The 20,200-nt window shown below is 39.6% G+C and overlaps 1 protein-coding gene across 1 annotated transcript in view; it reads left to right on the top strand.

The window, feature by feature from the left end:
- The window catches only part of APPBP2 (amyloid beta precursor protein binding protein 2), a 44,585-nt gene extending 27,007 nt beyond the window's left edge, over nt 1–17,578 (top strand). Inside the window, exons 6-13 of the mRNA XM_080922219.1 lie at nt 2,206–2,295; nt 4,429–4,496; nt 4,575–4,680; nt 5,497–5,621; nt 8,299–8,384; nt 10,678–10,868; nt 11,009–11,174; nt 13,266–17,578. Coding sequence (XP_080778345.1) covers nt 2,206–2,295; nt 4,429–4,496; nt 4,575–4,680; nt 5,497–5,621; nt 8,299–8,384; nt 10,678–10,868; nt 11,009–11,174; nt 13,266–13,519 — 1,086 coding nt within the window. The 3' untranslated portion in view covers nt 13,520–17,578. The remainder of the gene's footprint in view (nt 1–2,205; nt 2,296–4,428; nt 4,497–4,574; nt 4,681–5,496; nt 5,622–8,298; nt 8,385–10,677; nt 10,869–11,008; nt 11,175–13,265) is intronic.
- Nucleotides 17,579–20,200: the final 2,622 nt, after the last annotated feature.

Raw genomic sequence — 20,200 nt, 5'->3', positions numbered from 1 at the left:
CCTAAGTTTGTTCGTTCTTTTTCTTCCTTCCTTCCTTCCTTCCTTCCTTCCTTCCTTCCTTCCTTCCTTCCTTCCTTCCAAGATTTATTTATTATATATAAGTACACTGTAGCTGTCTTCAGACACACCAGAGGAAGGCATCAGATCTTATTATAGATGGTTGTGAGCCACCATATGGTTGCTGGGAATTGAACTCAAGATCTCTGGAAGAACAGTCAGTGCTCTTAGCCTCTGAGCCATCTCTCCAGCCCTTAAGTTGCTTTCTTAATTTCTGAGTTATTTACTCGCTGTCTCCTCCTTCCTTCTAATCTTGTTCTCCCCTCCTGCTCTGATGCTATAATGCCATGCAATATAATTATTAATTATTCCTAGTTTTTTGTACCCTTTCTAGAATATATTGAATGTTTTTTCCAAGCATCCATTTTAAAAAAAAAAAAGTTCACTATAACTTCAAACATAAATTCAAATCATATAAATTGAATAAATTTACAACAAGGATGTATACATGTGTTTATATTAAGACTAAACATCTCACTAGCTTCATAGGTAATGAGAATTAAAGATCTTAATTTTGTGTCTTAGTTGACACTGAAGTTTCTGTATAAACCCAGTCAATATTTATTTTGTGTCCTTGTACCCACAATAAATTGCTAGTTCCCTTTTATGACATTTGATTAATTGTTTTACAACCTCTCCTAAGTTGTAAATGTCTGCTTTCTATCTCAGAAGCAATTAACTCTTGACACTTAAAGACCATTAGAGTTCTAATTGTAGTATTCTTATCAGAGAAGACTTACAATAGTAGTTCTATTAAAAAGGGCTTAATAATTACTAGTATAATTTCAGAAATTCTTATAGGATCATCATTGAGAATTAAGAAATCATGTCTGTCTATAAAGCACCACTACACATCATCACATCATCATTAATCTATAGAAATCTGCCCAATTGGGTGAGCTAACACCTTGTGATTGTTATATCTATTTAATAATAACAGGATAGGCATATAAATAGCAGGAATCTCCCCTAAAATACGGCCTTCGGCCTTGCCTAAAAGCTCACCCATCAGTTTTACAGAACACAGTGAAACCCTCTCAGGAAGACCACCACATCCTAGTTTTTAGCCTGAGATGGCCCCTGGCACCTCTCTACCCCAGGTTTAGTTTTGTGTGTGTGTGTGTGTGTGTGTGTGTGTGTGTGTGTGTGTGCCTGTGTCTGTGTGTGTGTGTGTAACCCTCATGGAACCCACTCTGTAGATCAGGCTGGTTTCAAACTCAGAGATTTGCCTGCCTCTGCCTCCCGAGTCCTGGGATTAAAGGTGTATGCCTCTACTTCCTAGTTGTACCTTAGTTGTTTTGGGGGGGGTGTTGTTTGTTTGCTTGTTTTATAATAGTATATGTCATGATGCTGTGGTATCAGTTAAATGCATTGATGAACACGAATTGCTTATTAGAAGAATAGCATAAAGGAGGCACTACTAAACAGACAATATAGAAAAATAATAGTTGGGTGTAATAGCACATATCTTTAACACCTGGGAGACAGAGGCTAATTGGCTTAAATTTCTCTGAATTTGAGGTCAGCCTGGTCTATATAGCAAGCTCCAGGCCAGCCAGAGGTACGTAGTGAACTCTGTCTCAGATAGAAAGGGAGGGTGGGTGGAAGAGTGGAAGACAGGGGTAGGAAGAGAATGATGAAGCGATACAGAAGGGAAAGGAAAACATAGAAAACAGTCTAGGACTGACATCTAAAAGATGGGCTTGGTAGACTAAGGGGGCTAAAAGGGGAATATTTTCTAAGGCAGTGGGGGATCCTATATACAAAGGCCTCTGGGAAAAATAGAATATGCCTCATTTTCTGGATGTGTCTGTAATGTAATTTAGAAAAACTGTGTTTTTGAGGGGGAGTGTTTGGTAGGACTCCGAGGTTCATCATTGAACTTAGGAAAATCCTCCTGCCTTGGCCTCCCTGATTCTGAAACTACAGGTGTTTACCATCACGCTTTGGCTTCAGAAAATTTGTGGATACAAAAATAAAAATAGGGTGATCAGCTCAATTTTTTTTCCAAAAAATTGTCTTATGGGATTTCAGTTGTAAATATTTTGTGTGTGTATTTAAGTAGTTGAAATACTGCTGGGTAGCATCACAGTTTGACTTAATACTGTCACTTACTCTGTCGCTGTTCTGTTTTCGATTCTTTCAAAGGCGTACAAGTGGTGTGTTGAGGCAATGAAGGAAATCACAGCAGGCTTACCAGTCAAAGTTGTGGTGGATGTTTTAAGACAAGCTTCTAAGGTGAGTATGGTGTTTATAACATTAAATGTATTATAAAACTTACTTAAATAATAAGTTACTTAGTTGAGCTATTAACTACATCTGTTTTCTAAGCTTCTCTTCTTAGTTTTAGAAACTTAGTTTCTAATCAAAACTGTCCTATGGCTGGGTAGTAACCTGTGCCTTTAATCCCAATACTTAGGAGGCAGAGACAAATGGGTCTTTGGGGTTAACCTGGTCTACATATTGAGTTCTAGGACAGCCAAAGTTGCATGGAGAGACTCTATCTCAAAAAAAACAACAACAAAAAACTTACAAACAAAAAACTATCTCATCTGTTTTATCTAATTTTTCTTTATTAAAGAAATCTGTGAAAGTAACTGTTTTGACTTACCGGAGTTCACATGACTATAATCTTTGGTGCTAATTTGGTTTGATTGCTTGTTTTTCCTAAATCTGTGTGTAACCTCAATTTTTTATTCAGAACTCAAGTGGGACCTGATGACATTTCTGTACACCGAGGGCTGGGACTTCCACACTTTGTCTGGAAGTTACTAACACTTGAATATTCCATTTGGTTGGTTTTATCTTGGTTCAAAATTTTGGGTTAGAAGACACCACGTTTTTATGAAATTCTAAAAAGTTGTTTATTGGTCTATAACCTTGGCTAGGCTTCAGCTTGCTACATAGTCTTCATTGCCCTCACATTGTAACTTTCCTTAGGTTTCAAGCATGTCCTAGTCATTCACTTCAGTGGAGAAGAATAGCAGCATATTCAGATAGCATCTGTATGAAAAAGATGTTAGCATGCTTAATTTAAACATTAAATATGTGTTCATATGAAATAATAACATTCAAGTTTTATATATGCACGTGATATTAGAGTTTAAAAACTGGTAATCCTCATGGTTCAAATGTTTTTTAAAAGATTTATTTATTATATATGAGTATACTGTAGCTGTCTTCAGACACACCAGAAGAGGGCATTGGCTCCCATTACAACAGATGGTCACCATGTGGTTTTGAACTTAGGACCTTTGGAAGAGCAGTTAAGATAGCTCTTAACCACTGAGCCATCTCTTCAGCCCCCCAAATATTTTTTAAATAATTGAAAACTTGAATTTCTTCTATACATATAAAATTTGCCGTGTCAGCCTGTGGCCATGATAACCTTATGTCCCAGATCTTGTTGAGCTCACAAGCTAATGGGGGAAAGCCCTGAATATCACAACCCATAATCAGCAGTGTAGTATTTAACTAAAAGGTCAGGTCAGATTGTTCAGTGGGTAAAGACACTTGCCACCAAGCATGGCAACTGAGTTCAACCCTACAAGACTCAATGTGGTAGAAGGAAAGAACCAACTGCTGTAAGCTGTCCTCTGACCTTCATAGATTCTGTTCAGCTGTGCTTATGTGCACATGCGCACTATAAATAATTAATAAATAATGTTAAAGTATGGGACCAGCAACTCAGCAGTTAAGCAGTGTCTGCTTCTCTAGAGGAACCAGGTCTGATTTTCATTACCCACATGGCAGCTCACAAACACCTATAACAGTTCCAGGAGCTCTGACATCTAGCATACTATAGGCAAAATACCTACACACATTAAAAACTACACACACATATAAAGAAAGTTAAAAAAAAGTTTATTAGAACCCATTCTATAAATGGAGTGTATGTGTGTACACTTAAAAATACTATGCTGAATCCTCCCCATGACATTTTAATATTATAAAAGGGTGACCATAGCTTGTGATTACCTTTGTTATAACAGGGTTACTTTTTTGTTTTGTTTTGGGGTTTTTGAGGCAAGGTTTCTTTCCTAGCCCCAGCTGTCCTGGGGCTTACTCTTTTAGAACTCTGTAGGCTGGCTGGCTTTGCTCTGAGAAATCAGCCTACCTTCTGAGTGCTGGGACTAAAGGTGTGCACCACTGCAGCCCCGCTGTCATAACACATTCATACTGAAAATGTCTGTCAGAATTTCCCCAAATTGTTTTAAAGATCTATTCCTTAGAGATTTGTAAATAAACTACAAATCTAAAGAATCATTGTTTATTTTTAGGTTATTGACTATTATGATGTGAACTCAGACTGTAGCACACTATTGAAGTGTTTGATGAGAGTTATTTAATAATTTCCCTCTCTGTTTACAGGCTTGTGTAGTCAAGCGTGAATTTAAGAAGGCAGAGCAGTTAATTAAACATGCAGTGTATTTGGCACGGTAGGTGATTGTTACTCAAGGTGCTGTTTTGATGTGATTCTCAACTTTAGATATTAATACTTCCATATCTTTTCCTAGAGATCATTTTGGACCCAAACACCCAAAATACTCTGACACACTGCTAGATTATGGGTTCTACTTACTCAACGTAGACAATATCTGCCAGTCTGTTGCGATTTACCAGGTATGTTAATGCTTATTTTTCTTTGCTTTGTTTGTCATTTGTAAAACCATATGTAAAATAACACTTTGAGGAGCTGGAGAGATGGCTCAGCAGTTAACAACACTGGCTGCTCTTCCAGAGGACCAGGTTCAATTCCCAGCACCCACATGGCAGCTCACAACTGTCTGTCACTGCAGTTACAGGGTTCTGACACGCTCACATGGACATACATGCAGGCAAAACATCAATGCATTTTTTAAAAAAGATATATTTATTATATATAAACACACTGTAGCTGTCTTCAGACACATCAGAAGAGGGCATCAGATCCCATTACAGATGGTTGTGAGCCACCATGTGGTTGCTGGGATTTGAACTCAGGACCTCTGGAAGAGCAGTCAGTGCTCTTAACCGCTGAGCCGTCTCTCCAGCCCAACAATGCATATTTTATAAAAAGCAATAGCAGACCAATTTAAAAAAATAACTCTTTGAGCCCTGCCTTTCTCTTGTGGGCTTCACCATTACTTTACTGAGTGTTCCTCCTTGAAAGACTTAAGAGTCAAATGTTTTAGGAATTGAAAAGCATCATCTAGGACTAAACTGTCAGCTGGGATCTGTGTTCCATAGTACTTTCTGACTTAATCTCTGCAGAAAAGCAGCTGATGTGGTTTCCTGGACAGGTGTCTTCCTTTACAAAACCAGGTCTTTCAGAGCAAGTTGCAGGTTCTGCTCTTGGTTCCCATTTGAAGTTTAAGTGATTAGGTACACCGAGTGTGTGGATAGTTAATTTAACTTAGATAGTATACCATATTATTAAATGTCTTTATTATTCTTCAGGCAGCCCTCGACATTCGACAGTCAGTGTTTGGTGGCAAAAATATTCATGTAGCGACAGCTCATGAAGACCTGGCTTACTCTTCGTACGTTCACCAGTACAGCTCTGGAAAATTCGACAATGCACTGTAAGTCCCACCTTCTCTGAGAAGGTTAATACTATTCCCTAGTGTAGTAGTCCTTAAGTAGTATTGTATGGATGAATTTGTCTTCCTGATAGGGTAAAATGTTTTTAAGTCATTTAAAAAACATTCCAGTTTTTAAGAAATCCATTTATGCTTCTCCTGGTTTCATACTAAGATTTACGTATTTCTATGTCCGAATGAGCTTTTTTCTGTATTTCCTTCATAATTTTTGTTGTGTTTGTTTGTTTATTTGTTTTTTGAGTAATTAGTAGCCTCTGTGTCAATGGTAAATTGAATAACCTGCAAACTTTAAAAAAAAATATTTATTTATGTATGTGAGTACAGTATCTTTCTTCAGACACACCAAAAGAGGGCATCAGATCACATTACATACAGATGGTTGTGAGCCACCATGTGGTTACTGGGATTTAAACTCAGGACCTCTGGAAGAGTAATCAGGGCTCTTAACCACTGAGCCATCTCTCCAGCCCAGTAACCTACAAACTTATTGCTGGGAGAAAAAAACAAAAACAAAAAAGTGGGTCAGACATGCTCATTTAATTCTGTTTCCTATGACTATTTCATGCCATGACAGCAGTTAATAGTTATAACAAAGTACTTACTGTATAGCCCCGAACAAAGGAAGCTTAAAAAGAAACCTGTAATATTTTGGAGGAAAATTGAACCTAAAAATAGGCCAGGCATTATAAGACATACCTGTAATCCTGTCCCTAATGCTGGGTCTGGAAAATCAAGAACTGGAGATACTTGCTGCCAAGCCTGACAGTCTGAGTTCCATCCCTGAGATCTGTGTGTGGAAGGAGCTAGCTCTCTTCTGAAAGGACCAGTCTGCACTGTACAGTGAGTTCCAGACCAGCTTAGGCTACACAGCAAGACACCTTTCTCCAGAAAAAAAAACAACAAACATTTCCAAAGACAGACTTGATTTTTTTGCAGGGATTCTAGCTATTACCAAGGCTGACTTTATTATACTCTGAGCCATCTACTTGCTTCCTCTTGAGAGCTGGGAATTTTAAACGAAACAAGATGAAAAGGATCGCTTTCTATGTGGTTTAATCTGTTTATGTCTAGAGTGACAAATCTAGAGACAGAAAGGGAATGATTCTCAGCTGGGGTGTTGGAAGGATGCGGGGATTGCTGGATGTATATTCAGACTTTTTTTTAAGGTAATAAAAATGTCCTAAAATTGATTGCAGTGGTGGCTGTACTCTGAATATACTAAAAAAACTTAGTGGGGTGGGGAGAGGGGTAGGAGAATTGCCAGCCTAAGCCACTAAATAAAGTCATGCCTCAAAGAAAGAAAGCAAGAGCAGAGGAAAAGACATTGTCATTGTTATTAAAACGCTGTAGACAAGTTAAACAGCTCTTTAATTAATAACTAAAGTCACTTAGTAAATTGAAAACAAATGGAAAGGTGCTGGAGAGATGGCTCAGTGGTTAGAAGCACTGACCGCTCTTCCAGAGTTCCTGAGTTCAATTCCCAGCAACCACATGATGGCTCACAACCATCTGTAATGGGATCTGATGCCCTCTTCTGGTGTGTCTGAAGAGAGATACAGAACTCATACATAAAATAAATAAATCTTTTTTCTTTAAAAAAAAAAAAAAGATGTTTGAGGAGCTGGAGAGTGTAAGTGGTTAAGAGTGAATGCTATTTTTTCAGAAGACCTGAGTTTGAATTGCAGTATCTTTATTTGGTGACTTACAACCTCATGGAACCTGCACACAAGAAAAGCACAATACCTCCCCTCTGTGAGCTTCTTACATGCACATATTAACACTCAGATACATAATTTAAAGTGTTAAAAATAAATTTTTAAAAAAGAAGTTTGAGTTGTAATGTAAAATAGGCAAGTAGTTTACCTTTTATTTTGTGGGCTGGGCTGTGAACAGATAACCAGATGTTACTGTGGACAGAAATTTAGACAGGTAGGTGATTTGGGGGACTTTATGACAGTGAACCAGGTGCACATGGAGGGGAATATACCACAGGGAGAAGAAAGAGCAGATGCTGGAGTGAGCTAGCATAGGCTCATCCAGAAATGGCCAGGTGTGTGTGGCTGGGGCTGAGAGGATGGCTGTGGGGATGGCAGGGAATAATAGCAGAGAGGTGGCAGAGAGAGATTGAGTCTTGTAGACCATAACGAGGACTTTTATTATGAGGATAATGAGATTACATTGGGTGTTTAAAGTTCACAACAAATAGAATTTTTGGGGCTGAGATTGAAGCCATGTATGCATGTTCAAGGTCCTGAGTTTGATTTTTCTTTGTCCATCAAAACAAAACAAAACTGATTCTTAAAACTTATTCTAAAAAGATTTATTTTTTATCAGTATGTGTGTGTGCACGTGCGTGCACAGGCAAATGATTGATTGCAAATGCCCATGGAGGCTAGAGAAAGGTACCCTCCTCTAGAGCTGAAGTTACAGCCATTTGTGAGCCACCCAATCAGTGTGCATGCTGGGACCTGAATGAACTTGGGCCCCGTGGAAGAGCAACAGGTGCTCGTAATTGCTCAGCCATCTTCTGGCCCCAAAACTCTTTGATTCATTTTTATAGTTTTATTAGTACTTTCTGTTAATGTCATATATATGTTGTTACTTTTTTTTAATGACACTTTTAACTAAAGAGAGACACTAAATTGTATGTGTATTGCAGATTTCATGCAGAAAGAGCCATTGGTATCATTACTCACATCCTACCTGAAGATCATCTTCTTTTGGCTTCTTCAAAGAGGGTGAAAGGTACCCTAGTCTTCCAATGATTGCAACTTGATATGTGGCATAAAATAAGACTGTTATAGATTGTATGGATGTGACTAAAATAGTTCCCTCAGCTCTGCATCATCTCTTTGATACAGTATTGTTTATTCCTGTGTCTTCCTCCCTCCCTCCATCACTTTCTCTGATCTGAGTAAGGCAGAGTGAAGCAGGCGATTCCACAGCAGCACAGTTAGGACTCAGGTGGCTCCACAGGCTTGCTTTGAGTGTGGCATTCCTTTACCTCAACTTGTAACTTTTCTGCTAATCCTCATCAGTGCATTGATTCTGTTTTGACTGGATCTCCCTTGTGGTACTTGTGTGCAGGGTTGGTGAGTCTAACCCTAATCCTGGGTTGCCTTAGTTTAACACTAACAATTAAGTTCACTAGTAAAGAGAAAAATAGTTACCCAAAGCCTCACTAATACTGGATCACGATTTTGTTGATTAGATTAGTCCGTTCTTTCTCTAGGGCGGCTGCCAGGCTTATCACCTAAAGTCATTCCCTACCGTACAGATGGCAGGAGAGCTGACCACCTCATTGCTTCCTAACCTCCATTGAGTGTTAGGCGCGCGCGCGCGCGCGCATACACACATACATACATACATACATACATACATACACACATACACACATACACACATACACACATACACACATACACACACACACACACACACAAATGGGGGAAATGTTAGTAACACTTCCAACCTTATAACCTGATATTTTTCACCTCTTATACCATGAGTGTTTTTTCCTCTTTAATACACATATGTTGTCTTAAATATTAAAAAATAAAAAATTGGTCTCCTCAGGCCCGATTTTAGTTTGGAGCCAAGTGCACCTCTGGTGCCAGGTCTGATCCGTCACAGTGGCCCAATTTGTCCGTGCAACTCCCTTTCCCTGGTGGTTTTCTACTGCCTGTTCTGTGCCTCTGTCCCGGCTGTTTTCTCTTCCCCAAAATCCCACAAACACAACTCTACAGCCCGATAGCTTTTCATAAAGGTTTATATGTTCAACTTTCAATCCACAAACCCTCTACACAACAAGATTGCATCAAATAGACAAAGATACAAACTGCCCTTCATATAAGATGCTAGACATATAAAATCCTTAATGTTCATACTATTTAACGCCAATCAATATCACCTGGGTCTAGCTGAGCCTTGGGAACCTCCATCTTGCCAGGACTTCTCCTCTCAGTCCTCTGACCTCTTAGACCTACCCTCTCTCTACCTCCCTCGCCCCACCCAGTCACTGACTTTCCTTTATTTTACTAATTAAAATGGGAAGGTTCAGATTGTCAGCGGGTTGAGTACCTGACTGGACACCCCTTCTTGGGGAAGTGGAATTAACATTAAAATACCAACAGCTTCAGGACTGTCTACACACATTGGGGGTTCTTTTTCTCTAAGCTCCTTAATCTGATCTCTGGTACTGAAACTGTTTTAAACCTTTTTTTTTTTTTAAATGCTGCCCTAAGGTAGATTTCTCTTGACTGCCTTTTTACAAGTCAGTGCTAAGAAATAAAATTAGATGGTAATGTCTATATACTTAGGGTTTTATACTGGGTTTGAAATCCTCAAGTGGAACTTAGGAACGAAGGTTGGCCTGACTTAGTAGGTCAAGTAAGCAAGAGAAAGAAAGCTGGGTTTTGTTTTTGTGTTTGTTTCAGTTATGTTTCAGTTTTGTTTTATAAAGGCTGGTTGCAGAATTGTTACAAGTGCTTCAAGCACTCCTTGGCAGTTGGGTAACTTTAACTTTCAAGACCCCTATCATTTTCCTTTTTTTAATTTATTTTTTTGCTTATTTATTTATTTGTTTGGTTGGTTTGGGTTTTTTTTTTTTTTTTTTTTTTTTGAGACGAGGTCTCATATATTTTAGGCTGCCCTTGAATTTGTTTCGAATAGTTTAAGGTACACAGTTTTCCCCTTAATTTAAATGAATATTCTATATAAGTAGAACAACTTTCCCAAAACTGTGCTGTTGAAGGAGAGTCATGGGCTGAGCACAACTGCACACACGGAACCCAGCACTGGAAAGAAGTTGAAGCATTGTCATGAATTCAAAGCCAGCCTGGGCAAAGATCAAGAACTCAGCTCAGAAACCAAGAAAACAAACCCCACAGCATAGAAAGCTTTGATCTTGGCAGCTTCTTAACCAGTCAGTTATATAGTCAGTACTCAGTAAACACTGAGTCCTTAGTTTTCAGTTAAATGTTGGGCCCTTGGGAGATGGATGGATTTGCAGTTTGTTGATGTCAAGTTCTTTGTTCAGCACTTATTTTAGAGGAGATTGCAATTGATTGTCACAATAAGGAGACGGAGCAGAGGCTGCTTCAGGAAGCACACGACTTGCACCTGTCCTCACTTCAGCTAGCTAAGAAAGCATTCGGAGAATTTAATGTACAGACCGCAAAGCACTATGGTAACCTTGGAAGACTTTATCAGTCAATGAGAAAATTTAAGGTAAAAAAGTTTTTTTTACATTCTTTTTTATATAATGTTTTTTATCAGCATAAGCTGTGGTGATGTTTAAAACAAACTCACTGAGTAGACTTGTCCTAATAAAAAATGCAATCTAATGTTCTACTTGGCCTGTTTTTCAGGAAGCTGAAGAAATGCATATAAAAGCAATTCAGATTAAGGAGCAGCTCCTTGGTCAAGAAGATTATGAAGTGGCCCTTTCGGTGGGACACCTGGCATCTCTGTATAATTATGACATGAGTCAGTATGAAAATGCTGAGAAACTGTACCTTCGGTCAATAGCGATTGGTACGATACCTTTCTGGCTTCCTTAGTTGGGGTGTAGAGACATCTTTACCTTAGTGTATTGCTGCATCACAGTCACTTGGTGCCTTCCAAGAGGAATGTTGTACTGGAGTTGAGTGGAGTCACTATCTAGTCTACGTTTAACGAACACACAGCTTTTGAATTGTTGTCACTTGGTAGTATTACCTCATTGTTTGAAATTGCTGTTGTGGTCCTTGCCCATTTTGAATTGTCTAGCATTATCGACTTAGGAAATTTCTCATATACTGTAAGTGAGCCCTCTTGGTCAGCCGAGCTGCCAGGTCACTCATCCTGTGGATTGTTTTCTTGAGATCAGCCCAAAATGACTGTTCAGTTGACTTCATTTTGGTTAATTGGTATTGACACAGGGGCTTGTAGCTCCTGCTTTCTCCTAATGCTGGGATCCCAGGCACTACCACACCCAGCCTAAGGACACCTATTTTTTAATAGAACGCTTCGATGTCTTCTTTTAATTTATTATTAGTACTTTAAATTTAGTTTGAGACCATCTTCTGGTCACTTTACTTACATTCATATTTTGATCTGCAATCCTAAAATTAACCTGTTCATCTTAGAAGAAACTTTCCTTTTTCTGTGCACATAGATAGTTGACCTGGAACCATTTCTTCAATAGCCTGTCCTTTCCCCTTGCTGTCTCTGTCATAAATGGTGGTCCATATATTTGTGTGTTAGCCATTATATATTGACTTACTTGATAAATCCTAGTGTTGGAAATACTAATATTCTTAAAGTCAAAAATTCATAGGCAAGTACTTTCCTTGTGATATGTAGTTTCCTTAATTTCTTCTAATTCTCAACAACTGCTTTGGGTGACCAGTCTCATTTGTCTGTGGCTTATTTTTCTATATGATTTTACACAAAGGCACATAAATAAGTATTTTCTTGTATTCCCTTTTTATACAAGATAAGTATCTTGAACATGTCCTATGCTTTTGTTTTTTCGGTTGCTGTTACAGAAACACCATGACCAAAGGCAGCTTGGGAGGAGAGGGTTCATTTCAGCTTACACTTTAGGTCAACCATGAGGGATGTCATGTCAGTAAATCAAGGCAGGAACCATGGGGGGACCCTGCCTGCTAGCTCACCCATGTCCAGCTAGTTTTCTTTCATAGCCCAAGATACTATCTAAGGTACCACCCACTATAGCCAGGCTTTCCCATATCAGTCATCAGTTGACACTTCTCATAGACAGTGACCATAGGCCAGCCTGGTCTAAGCAGTAGTGGGGCACACTTTTAGTCCTAGCTCTCAGGAGGCAGAGTCAGACAGATCTCTGAGTTAGAGGCCGGTGTGGTCTACAGATTAAGGTCCAGAACAGCTGGGCTACATAGTAAAACCCTGCCTTGAAAAACCAAAAACCAAAACAAAATTACTCAGGAATGATGGTGCATGCCTTGAATCCCAGCACTGGGGCAGCAGAGGCTGTGATAGATTTTGAGTTTGAGGCCAGCTTGGTCCACATAGTGAGTTCCAGACCAGGCAGTGCTACACATAAAGATTCTGCAAATCCTCCATATTATTTTTAAATATCCTTAAAAACATTAGTTCTAAGCCTGAATTTTTTCACTGGTAAAGATGGCTCATTATCATAGATAACTTGAATTCTTTGAGAACTCTGATGATAGAAGGAAAAGAGAGTCCTGAAATGTACACACGTTACAGCTGCAGGATGTGATTACACACAAACAGGTGAAAGTACAAATTTATTTTTAAACCTGTGAAATTTATTAGCATTCTAATAAAGCCAATTCCTTGAAATCTGAGAGATACTGCAGGGATGAGAGTAGTTAAGAGGCAGCAGTAGGGGGATTGAATCTGTTTCCCTCCGTAGGACGAAACCAAGCCGGCCTACTTAAAGAGCAAAACCTGTGCTGCCAGGTGGCAGCTCACGCCTTTAATCCCAGCATTTGGGGGGCAGGTCATTTGGGTTCAAGGTCAACCTGGTCTTTAGAGTGAGTTCTAGAATGGTCTCAAACAAAAAAACAATTGTATTGAAATCTAAACAAAAAATTATTGTAGTTATTTGACCTAAGTCTTTTTATGTTGCTTTAGGGAAGAAACTGTTTGGTGAAGGCTACAGTGGACTAGAATATGATTACCGAGGCCTCATTAAACTTTACAACTCCATTGGAAATTACGAAAAAGTGTTTGAGTATCACAACGTTCTGTCTAACTGGAACCGGTTGCGAGATCGGCAGTATTCAGTGACCGATGCCCTTGAAGACGTCAACAGCAGCCCCCAGTCCACTGAAGAGGTGGTGCAGGCCTTTCTGATGTCTCAGAATACTGAGGGACCAAGCTGCTGAGGGACAGCCTCAGCTAACAATTACCTTTTCCCAGATTCCAGGGAATTCATACTGTGAAATCAAAAAACCATGTTGTTTTTAGGGCTGGCATTTGCATCGAAACACTGGTCCAGTCCATCGAAGACCCTATTTCGGGTAGTCCTGTATTGCAGTTCCTATAGAATAAGCATAGATTGAGTTATATCAGCATGTGCCGCGTGTATAAGTAGTCCCACACTCTCACCCTAGTAGAACAACAGGAAACCATTTTTTTAAAAAAATAATTTGTTTTTCAGAAAGTCTGAAAGAAAAAAAAAAAAGAACCCCTGAATAAAACTATTTAAGAGTTTAAAAGAGTTGCATTCTTATTATGTAAGGATGATTTCAAAAACTTTTAAACATAATTAATTCTTCCATGTGGAGGTATTCAATACTGTATTGTAAGGAAATTTTATGGAAAACTCTTTATATGCAGTATAGAAAAGTAACACAGGTACTGATGGGGGTGGGGGGAAACCCTGACATAGATTTGGCCATCTTTCCCAGATCAGGGCATACAGCCATTCCAGAACTGTTTAGTGACAGACTGACGTGTCAGAGTCATCTGACGGGACCAGTGTTGATCTGCCAGTCTCAGAACACCAGCAGTCTAACTGTCTTTGGTACCATGGTGAGAAGCTCTAAAGTTTTGCTGACAGGACCAGAAGGATCTAAAAGGACCAGGCAACTGTGGACGGTGTTACTTGGACCAGAGGCTTTAGATTGTTATCTTAGTGGCTGCACTTGCCTTTTCTAGTAGGATGACCTCACTTAGGTAGAATGCACAGCACTAGTGCCGAAACTTTATGTGCATCATAGAACCAAACTATGGGACTCAAACTATGGCAATGTCATCAGCATGTCTGTAACCATCTCTGCAGCCATCCCATTTTAATCTTTGCCCCGATACTCCATATAGTTAACAAACATACTGGCTAAGAGTCATGAAATAAGTCATGTTCAGATGAGAATTTTAGGTTTACTGTATGGTTTGTGGGGATTAAAAAGATGAATGCACACAAAAGACAGTCTTAGAAAATTCATTATGTTGAAAATAATAGTATAACTAGTCATTTTAGCTGAAATTCAGGACTCCAGTGGAAAGATCCTCCAGTTAAGATGTCTGCTTCACTGATTGGGGCTTTGGTTTTTCTAAGTTTTTAAAGCTAGCTGGATTATTTAATGTGGAGCTAATCCTCAGTTCCTAAGTTGTGATGTAACAAAGAGAAACAAAAAAGATCTTTTGCTGTTACCTCAATTCTTAGCACAGTGGCCCATCTGGTCTGGTGCCTCTGTAGTTAAGAATCTGGGTTTCTCCCCTATTTTCAGGGGCTTCTGACTTGGCTGTTCGATACGCTGCTCCTGGTAATGCTTGGAGTAGTAGGTGAGTGGGTGTGTGTCAGGTTTTGTTCTTCTAGCATGCTTGTTGGGTGAGGGGAAACAAAGTTATCATGGAGAGTACAGAAACATTAATTTAGAGACTTAAAATTTTATCTTAAACATTTTTTACTTCCCAATTTTACCTTTGTTTGAAATTGCTCTTTACAGTCTTAGTGATAAGCCAGTGTGTTAGGCCTTTAGAAGGGGCCTTGGTGGGGATGTACCCCAGCAGGTGAGGCAAGCTCTCACCCTGATACAGCAACTTCGGGTTCAGAGACTTGAATTTATTCTTCGAACTGAATTAAATTTGGCACACTTGCAGTTTATGCAGCTGGCACCCTCCCTCTTAATTACAGTCTCAGAGTCACTTTATTATCAAGTAGTCTGACCAAGGAGTAGCATTTCTAACTTACTCAGCTGGAGCCTCACAAGCCTATATATTGAATACCTCCAAAGACAGTTTCATGCAAGGCTTTTTGTACACTTTTATTTGGATATTTAGAGTCCTGTGGTATGTTTGTGGTATAGGAATGTCATGGTAAATTGTTTTTCAATAAATATTTTAAAACGTAAGTTTCCACATGAATTATTTGTATTTAATCTGCATCTTTGGTGTTGTGCACAGTGATTTGTGTGTCAGATAACTTACGGGCTCGTCTTCCTTAGCTCAAACTTAACTCATCCTTACTGATAAAGTAACTTGATCCTAAAAGCCTATGATTCCAGGGTGATAATGTCAGGTGACAGCCAGCCCCACCCCCCCTCCAGCATCATCACCAGCTGCTCCATCTGACCTGCTTTAATGCAGTTTTCTATAAGTTAGTAAAGGTTAATCTAATTCCTGCACTCTAGCACTCTGTCTTCTAGTGGTATGACTTGATAGGTTCTGATTCTAGTGGAAATAATGCCCTAATCATTTCAATGGATGGCGTAGTGAGAGGAATGCCACCGTAATTTTTTAAAATGTATTAAGGCAGGGTGTGTACAGATCTGTAATGTCAGTGTTCAGGAGGCCGAGGTAAGATGTTGAATTCCAGGCAGCCTGGGCTACAAAAGGAGATTCTGTCTCAAAAGGAAAAACTGAATAAAATTTACCTCAGAATAACCAGTGGCTTGCATGTAATGTTAAATAAGGGCCTATGATCTCACCCTCCCTGAATTCTCTTATTCCTAAAGTCTGGTGCTAATTCCATTTGGGGGCACAAGGGAGCTTGTGCATGTGACCCAGCTGAGTCACTTACATTCGGTTTAATAGTACCAACTGAGTTTTTAGTGTACAATATTTATGGGTCCTCAAACTAGACTTGGCCCTGAGGATTTAGATCCTTTCTCCATTGCATTATTTCTCTTTAAGTTTTATAAACTCACCAGCACCCTGCCCAGGTATTGCTGCTTGTGGGAACCAGTGATTTCAATAGAGCCCTTTGTCCTAGGCCATGACTATGACTCATAACCTCATGAGCATTCAGTACAGGAAACGGCACGTGCTGGTACAAGGTTCAGTCCCAGCTCCACGGGAGGCTGAGGCAGGAGAATGACTGCAGTAGTGCAGCAGCTGCCAGCTTGGAAGTGAGTGACCATGGAGCCTGCCCTTACAGCACAAACAGCAGAGGCTAAATGTGATGAAAGCTCTCGGCCAAAACTTCAGATTCACGGGTTGCTAAGTGACGTGTTGTTAGCTGCCACCTTTTTATAAATTTATGTTTTCCCCTAGGGTTTTTAGCCTTGCTGCTTCCAGTCTTCTTTTTCTGGATGGTAAAGTTACTACTGGAAAAAATTATTTATAATTACTGATTTTCAAGAGGTTTATTTTGTTTTTAAAATTAACACTTTCACCTCTTGGCTTTAGAGGACTTCAGATTAGCTGGAAAACATTTATTTTGTGTAGAACATTTGGATTAGTGTACAAATCTTAACACTAGGAGTTCTTTTTGTCCCCAAATCTCAGGAATGTTTTAGGCAGAAAACTGGCTTTTCCCATGACGGTGATTTGAAGGAGAGTGCATTAGGATTTATTAACTAGCACTATTGTTAATTGCAGCTCTAGGTATCTATAGCATGAGTGGCCTTACTGAGTGTTGAAGTGCACATGTTTTTCAAAAGTAAAATTTAAGATTAAATATATATGCTATATATAGATATCTAGAAAACTTGGTTGTGGCGCACAAAGTGTTGAATCACTGAATCGCAGGTACCTTTGTATAACATCACTTGTTTCTGTATATTCCTTTTATGGGAAAATATGTTGCCATGGTGACTAAAACTTTTCAATTTAGTTTTACTTTTATGTGAATGAATGCTACATTTTATTAAATATTACCAGGTCAGTACTATTTTTATACCTTATTAAGTAATGGATTTTAGTTTAATAGGCTCAAAATAAAAAGAAAAGCCCTTAATGGAATAATTACAAATGAATCACTAACATTCTTTACAGGAAAATCCCCACTTCTAGTGCCACAGTAATTTCTATAGTAGTATCTGGTCATTAATAAACTCTGAAGACAGCTCATTGAGTCAGAACAGCCTTTCATACCATTCTCACTGTAGTGCCCACCGTTATTTGTAACTATTAAACCACACTAAGTATGTTTGTAACAGCATTGTGATATATTCTGTACTTGTATTGCTAAATGAATTATTGACCTAATAAATAGTGTTCCTGCATTCGTAGTGTGTGTTTCCAATGTTGAGTTTGATTGCTTTGGGTTAGGATTTTAGTTTGTAGACAGAAAGAAACTTGAAGCCAGAACAAGAATTTCTGTTTAAGAAATAGAAGCTGTGCCGCAGAGGCTGGTGAAGACAGGTCTCTAACTATACCCACAGCAGCCCTGGAAACACAGCTTTACAGGAGGGTGGGCATCACTCTTCAGTAGCCTTCTGATTACAAAAGGCTGTGGATGGTTAAGAGACTGGATAGTGTTGGGTTGAAACGATACAGAATCCTCCAGTTCCCCCATGTCTGGGTTTCAGTTCCAACTGCCCCTCAACTGTAAGACCCTCTTTTCCACATGTGAAGTAGATCTTTTAAATTGAACTCTACCATGAAACAACCAGTCAATAAGAAATACAGGAAATGAGGCCACTTTTTTAATGTTTTGGGATGTATGTGTGTGGGTGTCTGCAGGGCAGAAGGTGGTGTCGGGTACCCTGGAGCTGGATGTCCAAGCAGGTGGTTGTGAGCCACCATGGTACATAGTGAAGATGCTGGGCACCAAACTCAGGTCCTCGGAGAACAGCTTACCTACTGCACCGCTGTGCTGTCGTCCCCGCTCAAGGGCCTCATTCTGAAACGATGTGCAGTCAAATACCTTGGACAAAAACTCTCACTGCACTTAACTGCTTGCTTCCTCTGTAGTGTCAAATTTACAAGTCTAATTGTCACCAGTGCAGCATGTTACCCCCGAAGTTTGTTAAAGCACCTCCCATATAGTCCCAATAGCCGGTAACATTCCTGATGTCTGTATTATTTAACAAGTAATACATAGCTTACTCTGTGATAGATATGTCTTAAGTATAGTAGCAAACTACAGATACTTCACATATGTAAGTAAACTGGAGATGGTCTGGGTGTAGCTCAGCTACAGTGCACGAGGCTCTGGATTGAATCCCAAGGCACTGCCTCCCAAGTGAGCACCGACACCTGTTAGCACAGCTATGGAGGAATTGGGTCCTGTGGGCCTAGTTCCCGTGGGAATGTGAAATGGTCCATGCTGTGGACCCTCAGGAATGTTCAAATGTATTTGCCATGTGATGCAGCAATCCTACTGGAAGGATTTCAAACCATCTTTACATCCAGGTCTGTAGCAACATTAGCAGTCAAAAGGACCTCAACTGTCCCTGTATGAAGAGAGAGCATGGCATCCTAAAAATGAAACCTATTTTTAAAAAGTATGGCCTGGCAGGATGGCTCAATAGGTAAGGATGCTTGCGACCAAGCCTGACAACTCAAATTCCATCGGAAAGACTACCTCAAGTTGTCCTGTAGCTAAAGTGCACCATGCCAGACCCGTAGGATATATACATATTGTACTTTAATATGCTAAGAAGCAGACAGCTGAGCGAGGCCATGTTCACGATCATGCTTGACTATATACTGAGTTGGAAGCCAGTCTAGGTTACATGAGACCTTGTCTCAAAATGACAAAGCCAAATAAAATTACCATACAATTTTAGTGTTATATTCACAGAAGCTGAAAGAATGAAGATTTGTCAGAAGCTGTGGGGAAGGGAAAATGGGAAATGGTTGCTTAACAGTTTCTGTTTCACACCATGAGGAAGTTCTGGAGATTGGCTGCACAGAAAGTGGGATCATAATTGCAATAAAATTGGTTAAGATACAACACATGAAAGGCAGGAGGATAATATGATAAATCTTACGTATATTTGGAACTTTTTTCATTTACATTCGGAATTCTTAAAAAATGCTTTCAGCCTCTCAAGGCAGGGCTGGCAGAGACAGCACAGTGGGTAGCGACTCCTGTCATGAGGCCCAATGGCTGACTACAGCCTCCAGTACTCATAGTGGAAAGAGAAGCAACCCTGTAAGTCTGACCTCCACAAGCATGCCCTTGTGAGTGTGGGCACGCAGTCAACAACGTACAAAACATTTCTCTTAAAACTTGCCTGGCAGTTCCATCAGCCATGATACGTTTGGAAGAACAGCCATGAAGACCAGGAGCAGGTGTGCACTAATCCGAGTACTCAAGACCCAAGAGCAGGGGTGGGGTGGGGTGGGGTGTCTACATAGTGAGTTCCAGTTCAGGCCAGATACACATACAAATAAATGTAAAACAACTACAGCGAAAACCAGTTCCTTCCCAATTTTGTTAGGGTTTGTACTCACTCTTTTTCATTAATTTCCACACAAAATACAGAACTAATCCACAAAATAGAACAGAAATTTCATGAAATAGACCCAGATAAGCCAGGAATTTGATACAGAAGAGCTACATCTAAAAATGGTCATAGGAAAGATGACTTTGCCCTAAATGCTCCGGTCCCCAAATACACTCACACACCCATGAGTAAGGGTGTAGCCAATCGAAAAGCACATACACTGGATTCTTACTGCACATCAACCAAAATAAGCTTAGATAAGTCGGAGGTTTAGAGCAAACACTGAAACTGGGATGCCGGGAGAAAATGTGAAAGAATTTTAAATATTCTCAATGCAGATGTACTTTCAAAGTCATTAGAGACCATAAAGCAAAAGACATGCATTTAATTATTAAATTTAATTATTAAAAAGGCAGTGGTGTGTGTGTGTGTGTGTGTGTGTGT

This window comes from Micromys minutus (assembly GCF_963924665.1).
Source record: "Micromys minutus genome assembly, chromosome: 10".
In the NCBI taxonomy this organism is placed as follows: Eukaryota; Metazoa; Chordata; class Mammalia; order Rodentia; family Muridae; genus Micromys; species Micromys minutus.
This window is presented reverse-complemented; position numbering and strand designations above follow the sequence as displayed.